This window comes from Plectropomus leopardus, chromosome 4, assembly GCF_008729295.1.
Source record: "Plectropomus leopardus isolate mb chromosome 4, YSFRI_Pleo_2.0, whole genome shotgun sequence".
NCBI classification, from domain to species: domain Eukaryota; kingdom Metazoa; phylum Chordata; class Actinopteri; order Perciformes; family Serranidae; genus Plectropomus; species Plectropomus leopardus.
The window spans coordinates 24713775-24728005 of record NC_056466.1 but is presented as its reverse complement, the minus strand read 5'-3'; the positions used below and the strand labels follow the sequence as shown (position 1 = coordinate 24728005).

Genomic DNA, 14231 nt, shown 5'->3' with positions numbered 1-14231 from the left:
TGTGGAGTATCGGCCCCTCCCATGAATGCTCAGTCAGATTAGTGTATTTTGTGTTTAAATCCTAGAACTTATAATGTTGGGATGTAGAGCATCCTTTATAAAACATGAGTAGTTTCAGAAGAGACTAAAATCTTAATAAAACATTTATTTTGTACTAGACAGATCAACCTCGACCACATCTGGGGGCCTGTGACACAACTCTTGAGTTAGGATTGGGCCAGAGATGAAGACATGTTTAACATAGGACGTAACATATAATTCAGCATGTCAGTTCAGACAAAATGCACAATTACATCATGTGGCATCATACATTTGGCAATTCTGTTTTGTTTACGCAAGTAGTCAAAGACCATCTCTAACCTGAAACAGATCACACACCCTAAACACGCTCAACAATGACTCACCATTGGTATTATATTGATATTACAGTACTATTACTGATGTTGCAGTATTACATAACACCTCAACAAAGCCTTGAAAGCTCCGTTGTCAGGAAACAAGCACCGGTCAACACAAAATGCACAGAAACAATGCCAATGCTTTGACAGTATGGCACATTTAATTAACCTTCACATTATGTATTTTCATCTTATTCTACATCGGTTTGGGGGAGTATCCAAGAAAACTGGTTAGATTGGAAATGGCACCCTTTTGCAAACAGCGTGACTCCGTCCTTGATTCCTTCGACACACCCTAGAAAACGATAAATGAGGAGTATTTGTGATGCGTGTGTGCTGTTTTCTAAAGTCAATCAATATCAGCTGCCAACATAGCTAAGCAAGTGAGAAATCACATGCGTCTTTGTGTGTGAGTGTGTTTTGGACTGAAAGTTGATCACAGGCCACGAATGTCACAGTATTATTTTCGGCATGCTATCTCAGGCAAGCCTCTGAGCTTACATTACCACAGTTACGTCATGTCATGATGCTGATACTATTATTAATATTAATATTATGGATATTATTATTACTACTATTATTACTATTATTACTACTATTATTAATACTATTACTACTATTATGTGTGCGATGCCTTCAAACTGATGTTATTACCATTATTAGTATTTCATGTACACCTCTACATATTCCCCTTATTCTGCTGTCATCATTACCATGCTCATGTGTATCCTTACCATCATCAGATTGCACCTTACCACTGCATTTGCACTACCTCAGCATTCTATTTATTCTATTTTTATATATTTATGTTTATTTCTATCTTCTATTATTCTTCTTATTTTTCTATGTATGTCTCTGTATGTCTTACGTGCCAAGCTGCTGTGACAACTAAATTTCCCTCCGGGGATCAATAAAGTCGTCTAAGTCTAAGTCTAAGTTACAATATATTCACCCAACTGCTATCTACCATGAAGTCTGTCTTTTAAATCTTAATGGGGTTTTTTTTTTGTGACATAATGTCCAAGAAGTCCAACTGTAATATCCATTTTCTATTATTACACCAAACCTTTCCACAGTCCATTTGACAACAGTATCATTCCTGTGGTACAGTGGTACGTTCCTGTATGAACTTGTTCCACTGGAATTCTTTTTGTTTGATATTATTTTCTTTACCTTTTGTTAACCTGTCAGTCATTTTCTTTCTTTAACCTATCAGTCTTTTCTTTGTTTTGCTCCTGTTGGGCAAGTTGTTGGTAGCTAAGGTGGCCACCCCCAAAGGCATGGTCTTGAGCCTGCACATATTTGCAGTGAAGATCAAGAAATTTAAGCGCATCCCTCCAGAGAAAATGCAGAGGCTGGTGGGCAAGAAGGTCACAGTGGGAGTGGAGGATGCTGACTGCATCTTGGCGGACATGGTAGAATAAAGGATCCTCCACAAATGTTTGAAGAGAGACAGACAGTTTTGCAGTGTGTAACCAAAAAGAAGCACACTGAGGAGAATGAGAGTAAATAAAGTAGAGGGACAGAAGTTTTGAGTGAAAGAATGACAAGATAGCTGAAGCAAAGAGGGGTATTGGTGTGAAATGTGATTAAAAACAGCCTGTAATTGCAGGGTTTGGTGTTATGCACCTCAATCCAGAAATGTGTCAACAATCAAATATGGGATGTAAAACCCAAAGTGCATTCTTCTATACTCCACAAGCCTGTCAAGGGGATATATTTGGACCACCAACCCTGTCCAAGCTGAGTTATGTACCCTGGCTGGCTTGTAATATTTCCTCATTCAATGGGAGTACTTCTCATACGTAAGTGATATAAACATTATTTGAAAAGATCTTTCCCTGCCAAATTTTACATCAGATAATACCAATAAAATGTGACTTCTGGTTTCATATGTGAATGAAGCTGCGTTGTATTAATATACTGTACATATACTGTATTTATGGGGGATGTTTTGGTGTTGGTATTTCACCAACAATTTCTCTCTCATTTCAAAGGTGCCACATGTAGCCATTTTATACTCGCCCATCTGTGTTCCTGAAATGTTAATTTGGGGAATAAAAATGGCGTAAAAACTCTGTATTGTGGTCTTATTTTCTCATTTGAGAATTAAGAAATAGCAGTGAAAAACATGGGTGTAATAGAGCTGGATAATTAACTCCTTTGGGGGTTTTCTCCATTTAGTTACCACAGAACCACTTAATGAGTGTTTTGACTATTTTATATTTAGAAACTCCGCATTTCAAACAAATGCATAAATTAAATTCATGCTTTTATTTTTAAAGGAAATCCGGCTTTGACGTTAACACGGATGTCCCTCCCACATCCGGGCTGTGCAGCACATGAACCGCTCCGGTCGGTTTTTCCAGACACAGCCGCCGCTTCCCCCTCGTCCACACCTCAGCTACACTACCACTTTTACTACTTGTTTTTGATTCAGTTTTGTGTGGACAAAATGTCTTTGCAGTTTGAGCTGTGTCCCGGCAGAATGATCGGCGGAAACAACCCGTGCTTTATCATCGCTGAAATTGGGCAAAACCACCAGGGAGACATTGAGATTGCCAAGAAAATGATCAAAATGGCAAAGGTAAGTAAATGGACATGCGTCGCCTTATTTTGACTGTGAATATGTTTGTCTTCTGTTGCTCTGATCTAATTTGATATCCTGGTCGCCACATCGTCATTTTGAACAGACATTAACTCAATTCGACCTTAATGTTAGAATTAACAGTTTTAGATGATAATGTGCTGATGTATGAGCCATCTGTGTGTGAGTGCTGCGGAGAGAATTTAAAGAAAAGTGTGACGCCGTCATGTAGAAAGTTAGATTACCTGATTTATATTTTTTTTCTTCCTTATAATACATCCATGGATTTATGAGTTCGCTCTGTCTGTCCAAGGCTGACACATACTGGCCATACTAGGTTACTGCATTTTTTTCTGTCATTTTAAACTTTTTTTTTCTCGATGTTATAACATAACTATTTAAACACTTTTTCCAGCATTTTTGACACACTACATGAAATATTTTCAACGTTTTTTTAAACAATATTGCATAATTTAAATATTTCATTTGCACATTAAATTAAATGTAAAGGAAAATATCAAAGCAATTAAAAAATTAAAACCTTTTGGGGTCCGCTATGAAAATGGAATTGAATTCAAATGTCTAAATAATGTAATTGCTTTTGTCCATTTAAAATAGATTTGGGCCAGATCATTTATTGTACGTAATATTTTGCCAAAATGATAAGAAATTTAATTACGTACTAATTTCATCAGAAGAGATTGGGGATTTTTTTTTTAAATGTGCAAAATATCTCCCACATTTATTTTCAGTGGGAGATGTTTTTTGAAATGTTTTGATAAGTTCCTTAGTAAATCAAACCACAAAAAGGTGACATAAAAACAGGCCACAGAAACATGTTCATTAGTTTCTCCTTCATAATAGTTTACTGTATCTTTACTGAAACTGCTGTACATGTTGGTTATTAGTTTATTCAGTTCAGGGAGTGAAATTTAAAACTAATGCACACTATAAACATATACAATTACTCACCTTTTCAGGAAAAAAGCTTTGGCTGCCGCATATACTGTCCTTTTAACAGAGCTTTATTTTACAGGTATGTAATACCTTAATGGATATTTCCGTAAAGAACCATGTATTTTTTGGTACCAGGTTTGTTGAGTTTATAAGTTAGGGGCAAATTAATTGAACATTGACTCCCTCTAAATATACCGAATTACAAATGCCTCTATAGGAAGCTCCCTGTGAATTTTCAGCAACATTTGTGTTCCTATCAGGTGAATCTAGAACTCCTAAAATAAATCATTACTGCTAAATATGTTTTCCAAGCGTCCTTTTTTTGTTGCTAATTTACTTCCACCTCCACAGGACTGTGGTGCCGACTGTGCCAAATTCCAGAAGAGTGAATTAGAGTACAAATTCAACAAGCAAGCCTTGGATCGCCCGTACAAATCTCCTCACTCCTGGGGAGCAACTTACGGTGAACACAAGCGTCATCTGGAGTTCAGCCATGAGCAGTACAGGGAGCTTCAGAAATATGCTGAGGAGGTCGAGATCTACTTCACTGCTTCGGGGATGGATGAGGTAAGAACGAGGCTTCTGATGAAGGGTTGTGACATTTTAATCGGGCTTAAGTTTAACTGCGTCTTTTTCTGTCGTTCTGTCAGATGGCTGTGGAGTTCCTCCATGAGCTCAATGTGCCTTTCTTCAAAGTGGGCTCTGGGGACACCAACAACTTCCCCTATCTGGAGAAGACTGCCAAGAAAGGTGGGAAATGTATGAGATGTCATAACAAACCGACATCCTTTAGGAGGGTGAAATCATCACGTGTAGTTTATTTTGAAAAAAGCAAGTGCTAAACAGTGCATTTGATCAGAGGTGGGACCAAATTGTTTTGCAAGTAACAACTAAGTCTGAAGTCTCAGGTCCTAAACTTTGAGTTTTGAGTCCTAAACAAGTCAACAAATGTAATGCCATTTGAACAAAAGTATAGTAAGGAAGTTGTTGCGTCTCCATCTCTAATTTGGGAAGCCGTGCGTTTTGCATATTGCAGTTTGTGGCTGAACAAAATGATCATATGGGTTTCAATAGCGTAATGTTTTATTCCTTATGGTTCCCCTCTAAACTTTATTGAACACGGTCGGATTGGTTCAGTCAAAATCACTGCAGAAATTTCAGTGTCGACTTGCAGGTTATGAACAGCGTTGATGTTAGTTCGTTCAGGAAATGAACTGATTTGTGGCACTTTATAAATGACAAACCTTTTAATCTGTGGGTTTAGGAGAAGGTTATAAGTGTTTTCAATTTAAAAGGCTCAAGTCCAAGTCATTGGTGTTAAAGTTCAGGTTGTCAAGTCAAATCTAAAGTAATCAAAATTTGAACTCCAGTCTAAAAGTCATGTGACACGAGTCCATACCTCTGCATTTTATAACTTATAAAAACTGCACACAGTCATACATGCACGGTGGACAACTCACGCACACGGTTCAAAACTCAAATAAGAGCAAGATGGAGTGTTGTTCTTTTAGGTGTGGACTGTTTTTACTGTCACACACACACGGCGCACAGTGTAGAAAGGGGAGTGATTTTATTGCTGTCATCTGTAATATTAACGGATATGTGTCAAGTTAGAACTCTGAGCATTAAAAATGAGTTTAGAGAGTGAATTAGCAATGTTGCCATTTGCTACATATACCAAAGAAAAGGCAAACTTATCTCCCTCAGTGTTTTTCTTTTTTCTTTTTTTTTTCTTTTTTGTATAAAATAGTCAGTAGCAATCCGCAACATAACGTGCAAAAAATATATGGTTGTTCTGCATAAAGTAGAAATAAACAATAAAAAACAATGCATTTAAATAAATAATTCCTTTTTTTTTGTATTTTTGTCATTAACATCTATGCGATGATGATTTCTTGGCAATATTTATGTTGGTGTTACAAGAAATCCTTCATTCCCTCTGCAACAACAACCCCGAACAAATTAAAATTGACAGTGCGCCTGCTTTTGTCACTTGTTTTAACACACACTTTCTGTGTGCTTGTACCATGTGTTTTAAATGTGTTGTGTGTCTGTCTGCCCATTATAACTACCTTACACCACTGCCTCTGCTCATGTTAGACAAACTCTTTATCAGGCTGTTGCCCTCTTGTCTGTGTCAGGACGTCCCATGGTGGTGTCCAGCGGGATGCAGAGCATGGAGACGATGCGTCAGGTCTACAAAATAGTGAAGGCGCACAACCAGAACTTTGCCATCCTGCAGTGCACCAGCGCTTACCCTCTGGAAGCTGAAGACGTCAACCTCCGAGTGATTACGGTAGGAAGAGCAGATGAATGTATTATTCCTTCATCAAAAGATTGATACAAAACAAAATACTTCTCAAAGATTTCTCAATCTATCTTTAAAAAAAAACATTTTTAGCAGCATTATAATTAGTTTCAGGAGCCTTTAAAATATTACACTTATTTATGCATTTAGTGTTAGTGTATGACATACAGTGTATTTCCCCAAGTTGCACTTACAGCGATGGGCTTAAACTTTCTGTTTTATAGCCATGTGAGTTTACACATTTTTATGAGGTTCTTTCAGTGTTTATTTTCTAAGTTACTTGATAAATTGGTTTCCTTTCTAGGTTCCTTTTATATAGGTATATTTCAGAATAAAACAGGAGGGAGGTGTCTTAAGACTGAACTTGTTTTTCTTCTTAGACCTTTACTTTAAAATCCATAATTTAACTACATCATGCTTATATTTAATGAATTAGAATCTATCCAACCTTAAATCTGTTAAAGGAATAATAAGACTTTTTGGGAAATATGCTTACTTGCTACTTTCTCTGCAATTTGGATGCCTCACAGCCACTCAACAGAGAGTCAACAGTGAGCTTTAGAGGCACCAGCAGGTAGATTTTGTTACTTTTGGACAAAACCAGGATAACAGTTTCCCTGTTTTTTGTCTGTAATGCTCAGCTTAGCAAACCGGCTGCTTGCAGTTTCATTATTATGCCTTTGCGTCAGCGATAGTTGAGGCCGGAGGCATTGTGTTTTCGGGTTGTCCATTCGTCCTTATGGCACATTCTTGTAAATGCAATATCTCAGCAACCCCTTGAAGGAATTTCTTCAAATTTTGCACAAATATTGTACTTGGACTCAATGATGAGCTGATGAGAATATTGTTGTCAAAGGTCAAGGTCACCATGACCGCATCAGTCTCATTCTTTTGAGCATGATATCTCAATAATACCTTGATGGAATTTCTTCAAATTTGACACAAACGTTGACTTGGACTCAACAATGTGCTGAGTAGAATTTAGTTTTCACAGTTAAAGGTCGCTGTGACCTTGCATCCATCTCATTTTCGTGAACACAATATCTGAAGATGGTCTAGAGGGCGTTTCGAGTTGGACTCAAGAATGAACAGATAAGAATCTGGTGGTCGAAGGTCAAAGATCAACCTTGAAACTGTGCTGCTTGTATAGACCCTCAGTGTTTTTCACAGACATAGATGTAAACTGTAAGTTCAACATACTTGTTTAAAGAGGCATACAACCAAGTGGCGGTATATCTAGTTAACTTTATTTTAGTTTTAGCAACCCCTATAATAAAAATAAATAGAATTTAGTTTTTTGATTTTAAGTGCATTTCAAATCAATGTATGTGTATCAGGTAAAAGCATGTCCTTTTATTTTAAGATTTTGTGATTTTTTTTCACAACCTTGGGAAAAAACAATTTATGTATGTCCTCAGTGTCTCTCTTAAAGTTAAAAACTAAAACTAACATACGACATTTCGGGAGTTGCTGCCACATGAATTTTGTCACTGTCAGATGGAGCCGGTCCATTTCCAAACTTTATGCTAGGCTGGCTCAAGCTTCAGATCTGACAGTGGTATCTTCTCTGCGAGAGATTTAGGAGTAACACTCGCCCACCTGTCAACTACAGGAATACCAGAAGGAATTCACAGATATTCCCATTGGGTATTCTGGCCATGAATCTGGGATCGCTATTTCAGTCGGGGCCGTCGCTCTGGGGGCAAAAGTTGTTGAGCGCCACGTAACCTTGGACAAGACGTGGAAAGGAAGCGACCACGCAGCCTCGCTGTTGCCCTCTGAGCTAGCAGAGCTGGTTCGCTCCATCCGACTTGTGGAGCGGGCACTGGGGGGCGGCGTCAAACGGATGTTACCTTGTGAGAAGGCGTGCCATGATAAGGTGAGATATTCTCTCTCTGCAAAAAAATACACAAACATGCCAGTCTGTTTATGATGAAAGGTCAGGAACTTTTTAAGGAATTTAAGCCGATATTTTTCCTCACTCTTTTTCCTTTTCTTTCCAGCTGGGTAAATCCTTGGTGGCCAAGGTGCGAATTTCCAAAGGAACCGTCCTGACTCTGGACATGATGACGGTGAAGGTGGCCGAACCCCAGGGCATCCCACCGGAGGACATCTTCGAGCTTGTCGGTAAGACCGTGATGAAGGACGTGGAGGAGGACGAGAGCATCTTGCCAGAGGCGGTGGATAGGTACAGCAAGAAGAGGAAGTGCTGAGGTTGGCGGAGTTTTGAAATGGGCGAAAAAGGCACTTAATTTGAGAGGAAATATAATCGATCATTGGATTCAGAGGGAGCTTAATGTGACACACAGGAGTGTGATGGTAACTTTGTTTGGTGCTGCTGGGATTTCTGACATTGAAGTCAAGGACGATCAGTAACGATCTGTATAATTTGAGTATATCACGGCTGGTGTTTAAACAGATAACTCTTTGCCAAAGCATTTTAATTTTCTAAAAGCCGCCTTAATACAATACACTAACTTCTTGGCAAACAGGCTCTTTGATAAACCCTCTATCATCTCACGCTCAGTAGTAGTTTCAGTGCATTGCTGTCTGAGGTGGCACAAAAGCCTCTTGTTACTGTTGACTACATATACTTTGCACTATAGTCTTAGTCTTGAATTAATATTGAACACATGAAGCTGCTACTAGCTGTCTCATCACACAACAGTGAGATCAAAGAGCCCATTTGCCAAACAGTCATTGTATTCTCAATGTACATGCGCATTCATGTAAGTTTGTGGTATCAGGCAAAGTTTGTATTTGTACAGCTTCTTTACGAGATGAAAAAAAGGACTACTGGAGCAGGATGCTTTCCTAAACTAAAAGAAGAAATATTCATTTGTTGTCAGCATCAGATTAGGTACACAGCATAATGTCCACTGTTTACTGTTTATCTTGTTTTGGTCATGAATACAACATCCTCTAATCTTGAGTGTAAGATGAAGGATGTTAATATACATGTAACAAGTCGAAATCTGTTGGGACTTTGTTGAGCTCTGTGATGTTATGAAAAGATGAAGCATCCAATTAAAATGTTGCCTGAATTCCTTTCTTGTTGTTTTTTTCTGTGCTTGTAACTTTTCTTTTGACGCTCAAATCAATTCACTCTGTGTATGCCACTTTTGTGGTGTACAAATACTCTCGTCGCCATGGTAGGTTTGTTATTTAAAGACGTTTCTGTGAAATAAAGTACTAAGAGATTTTTAGTGTGCCCATTGCTTTAGATAAGGAAGTATTTAAGTTTGATAAATTAGGTGATCTGTGTAAATCTATACACAGAATTAAAAAAAAATTTAATTAAAAAAAATCATTTCTTAAGGATGCAGCAGAAGAGGCTCCTGTGAAGCATCATTGTGGTCAATGAAACTGAAATAGTTAGGCTATAGAAAAAATTAAAATCATGGGCTGCAACAAATGATTCATTTTATTATTAATTAACCTGCCAATTATTTTCTTGATTAATCGTATTGCCAAAATAGTGAAACATGCTCTTTGTAATTTCCCAGAGGCCAGTGTGACATATTACAATCACCCGACCAACAACAGTCCAAAAATCCAACGCTGTTCAGTTTCTCATGTATGAAAAGAATCCAATTCTCACATTTAGGAAGCATGAAACCAGCAAATTTTTTTTTTTTTTTTTTTTTGTTTTTTTTTTTGCTTCAGAAAACTAAATCAATTGTTTGATTATCAAAATATTTGCTAATTACTTTTTCTCAAGTAACAAAGGGATCAATTAACTAATTGTTGCAGTTCTAGCCTAAATCCATAGATATAAACCAAATCGATTTTGCATCCTACAGCTATATTTTTTTAATTTATGTACTTTTCAAAGCCTTCAAAACTATAAATTCTTTTACACCAGAGGCCCCACAATTAAAAGAATGAAAAAACAGAAAAAAGTCCAGCCAGTCTCCAGCTGATTTGGCGTAAACACCTGCGGATGAAGAACACGTTTGTTATTGCAGGCGTTAATGTTACATGGATCAGGTTAAGACTGTACGCAGAGAACTGAGTGAAATATGATCAAACCAAATCATATTATAACATGGAGAGGATCTGCAAGATGCTTTTATTTCATTTACCACAGCTCAGTTTAGTTAAGACTGAGAACAGAGAGGTCTTTAAAGATGACAAAATACTTCTTAGACACTAGAATAACAAAATGCTTGATGATAATGCTGCATTTTTCAGCACCCTGCCAGGAAGTGTTCATATGTGATGGGATTTGATATGTTATTAAAAGAAAAACTGAAGATTTCTGCTAATTTTTTGCATCACGAATAGAAGTAATGTTGGATTTAAACCACAAGATGGAGCTATGTCTCTGTTGAAATGCCAGGTTTACAGAAGTCAGATTTAACCGTCTGACTGAATCCAGTCAGGGATGTTCTGTAAGTCCGTCCAGCCAGTATTGTAGAGAACTGTGACTAACATTTGTTAATTGAATTAACATCCAAGGCATGAAAATCTCCAAATCTTTCACATACCATAACAGATTGCTGAGTAAAGCTCTTAGACTGAATTGGTCGTTGTTAATTTGCCACCATGCTCCTTAGCGGGGTGCGAAACTCTTGTCTGCAACAGGGGCTGCAGGTCTTAATGTATTACATTAAATTATTACACTTAATGTATTTGACTCTCTTGTGAATCCTTGTGATGCCATCTGTATTGAGCCTTCTTCTTCTCTGTGAGGATTTTTCTGCAGTTCTTTATGATTAAGATTTCTTCTCTTAGGTCCCCGCTCCTTCAGTCTGCTCAGGACCCTTCAGTTCCCACAACAAGCTCAGCTGCTTTTCATCAGATTGAGCCTGTTTCTCTTTCTACACTGGTTGAAATAGTGGAACACCTACGTCCTGCTAACTGCCCATCCGGCAGCATTCAATCCCGTTTGTTTAAAGAGGTTTTTAGCTCAGTTGAATCTTTTATTTTATTTCTTATAAATCAGTGTTTCAGCTCTGGTCGTGTTCCATCCTCCTTCAAACATGCCATGGTGCAGCCTCTTTTGAAAAAGAAACATTTGGATCCTTTGGTTTTGTCTAGTTTTAGGCCAATTTCCAACTCTAATTTATCTCAAAGGTTTTAGAGAACGTCATTCTTAACCAACTCCAAGAATTCCTACAAAGGGCCAATGTCTGTGAATCGTTTCAGTCTGGTTTTAAGTCTCTTCACGGCACTTAAACTGCTCTTTTAAAAGTTTTTCACGATCTTTTGTTAAACCTTGTTTCTGGTAACTGTGCCCTCTTAATTCTTCTTGACCTGACAGCAGCGTTTGACACAGTGGATCATACAATTCTCTTATCACGCCTTGAACACTGTGTAGGCATAAGAGGCACTGCTTTGAGTTGGTTTAAATTGTACCTCTCTGAGAGATCGTACTCTGTGCACATGGGCCAGTTTTCCTCCACAGTGGCCCCTCAGAACCTCGGACCCCCTGGGGTCCTCTACTGTTCTCCCTTTATATGCTACCCCTTGGGTCGATTTTTAGGAAGCATGGCATTCCTTTTCACTGCTTTGCTGGTGATGTGCAGGTGTATTTGCCGTTAAAGGTCCCTACCAAAGATTCTCTTCAGACCATGCTTGACTGTATGAGTGACATGGATGGATTTAAATGAAAACAAAACAGAGGTTGTCCTGTTCAGTCGCCCTGACCTTGTTCAGGTCCTTGCTGGCTCCCTTGGCCCACTAGCGCCTCACATAGGATCCTAAACCAGGAATCTTGGTGTGATTATTGATGGTGCTTTTAAATTAGTCAAACAGGTCAGCTCAGTGGTCAAGTCCAGCTTTTTTTCAGCTGAGGCTTCTAGCCAAAGCCAGGTCCTATCTCAGCCAGAAAGACCTGGAAAAAGTTATCCATGCTTTTATCACATCTCGCTTCAATTATTGTAACTCCCTGTATGTCGGCATTGACCAATCAGAGCTTAACCGCCTGCAGCTTGTTCAGAATGCAGCAGCTCGTCTCCTAACTGGGACGAAGAAACGCGAGCACATAACTCCTGTGCTCTCTTCACTTCATTGGCTTCCAGTTAGGTACAGGACCGATTTTAAGATTCTTTTATTTGTTTTTAAGTCTCTGAATGGGCTGGCACCTGAATACCTGTCTGACCTTATTTAACTGCATCTGCCCTCCAGAGCCCTTAGCTCAGCTAATCAGGTGGTGTTGGACATTCCTCGATCCTTTTTAAAAACTAGAGGAGATCGAGCCCTCGCAGTTGCAGCTCCCACTCTGTGGAACGCATTACCTCTCACTGTGAGGACTGCAATAGCCTCTCCACTATATAAACTATATAAATAAACTATGTGCTATATAAATAAAGTTGACATTGACATTGCCATTGAGAGTAATCCTGCTCTCTGTATCTGAGGATCAGAGGATTTCCCGAAGATTATGAAAAAAGTCAGGTCTTAGCCTCTAGTTTCAAGGTGGTATGAGTGGCACAGGTTGTCTTTAGACCAGCCATCTCAGCTACTGATATTATGACCCTCACCACAGATTAACAGAGCTTTGTCTGTAAAACTTCTCGAAACACTGAAATACTTCAGCCAGACAAATTAACACCTAACTCCAGCTGCTGCTGGAGAAACACCCGTGCATCTTAAAATATAAAATGTGTCAACTGCGGTTCATATGAGGAAACAGGTGCACTGAATTTCAGTTGGCTGCTCTACCTCGAAAAAAAAAATGCCAACAAAGTCTGTTTGTTAGCTGTCACTTTATTATTTCCTTTAAGGGACAGTCAACCACCAAATCAAAAAATCATATTTTCCCCCTAACCTGTAGCGTTCTTTGTCAGTTTGGTTTGTTTTGGTGTGAGCTGCTGAGTCTTGGAGATATCAGCCATAGAGATGTCCGCTTTCTCTTGAATAGAATGGTACTAGATGGCACTTGACTTGTGGTGCTTAAAACACACACAAAAAAAATACATTTGAAAAACTCAACAACAATGTCTATTTCCAGAAATCATGACCCCCTTACACAAGATAATTCACAGACGTGAATTGGGCAGTTTCATGTAGGCACTACTTTCTTTCTACCAAACTACACCCGCCAACCATATCACTGTGCAGAAAGAAGTGCGCATTTACTGCTTTACTGGTCACCTAGCATCACTGAGTTAGCAAATGTTACAGCTATTTAATCCAGTGCTCATTTTCCAAACACATGCATTTTTGCCAAAACCTCAGTGTTTAAAAACACAACCAAGACATGTCACTCATCCCTGCCTGAGACTGTTTATGTGGAAGTGTTTTTAAACAGTTAGGTTTAATTACGTTAGGCAAAAACGCATGTGTTTGGGAACTGAGCATACAACTGGATTAATAAGACTTGGATTATAATGCATGAGTTTGTGACAGTTTGTTTTGATATAGCTCTGCTGTGTAATGTGGCCTGCTTTTAGACCAATTCATCAAGAATATTCTCCGCTTTTGTATTATTCATTCACCATGGAGACGTGCAAGAAAAACTGTTTTCTTCACAAATTTAATTTAACACAGGTTGAGTAATGTGATGTACAGATTATCATTTTGAGCGGTGAAGTATGTTTTGGGGGTGACATACTTTATTGCATGAACAATAAAGCATTAATTTCTACAAACACTAAGAATCAAGGCCAACTGGTTGGATTACTGTGTAAAAACCATAGGTCGCAGCATTCCTCTCTCCATCTGTATGTCTGCGAGGGGATCTCTCCTCAGTTGAACCCCCAATGAAGCATGAAAAACCCACACTGGTCACCTTGAAGCTATGCAGCAAAACAGATTTTTGTCAGAACAACATAAGTGCCTCATTTTACATTTTTCTTTATCGTACCTAAAACTTGAAGCCTAACTAGCTCTACGGTGCAATACAAAAACAAAGCTGTTCCTTTATTTTCATATTTCCGTCATCGATCATCAGCCGGTGCGAATGCTGACTTTTTTGCCTGGTGCATGTAGCTTACCCTCGGCGTTATGGCATAATGTCAGGAAGTTTTGAGTC

At 38.5% G+C, this 14231-nt stretch overlaps 1 protein-coding gene across 1 annotated transcript; it reads left to right on the top strand.

The window, feature by feature from the left end:
• Positions 1–2741: 2741 nt before the first annotated feature.
• nansa (N-acetylneuraminic acid synthase a) lies at positions 2742–9294 on the top strand. The gene is made up of 6 exons (XM_042485834.1): positions 2742–2985; positions 4294–4509; positions 4593–4692; positions 6084–6238; positions 7863–8129; positions 8254–9294. The coding sequence occupies exons 1-6, from the start codon at positions 2854–2856 to the stop codon at positions 8461–8463; spliced, it is 1080 nt and encodes a 359-aa protein (XP_042341768.1). The 5' UTR covers positions 2742–2853; the 3' UTR covers positions 8464–9294.
• Positions 9295–14231: the final 4937 nt, after the last annotated feature.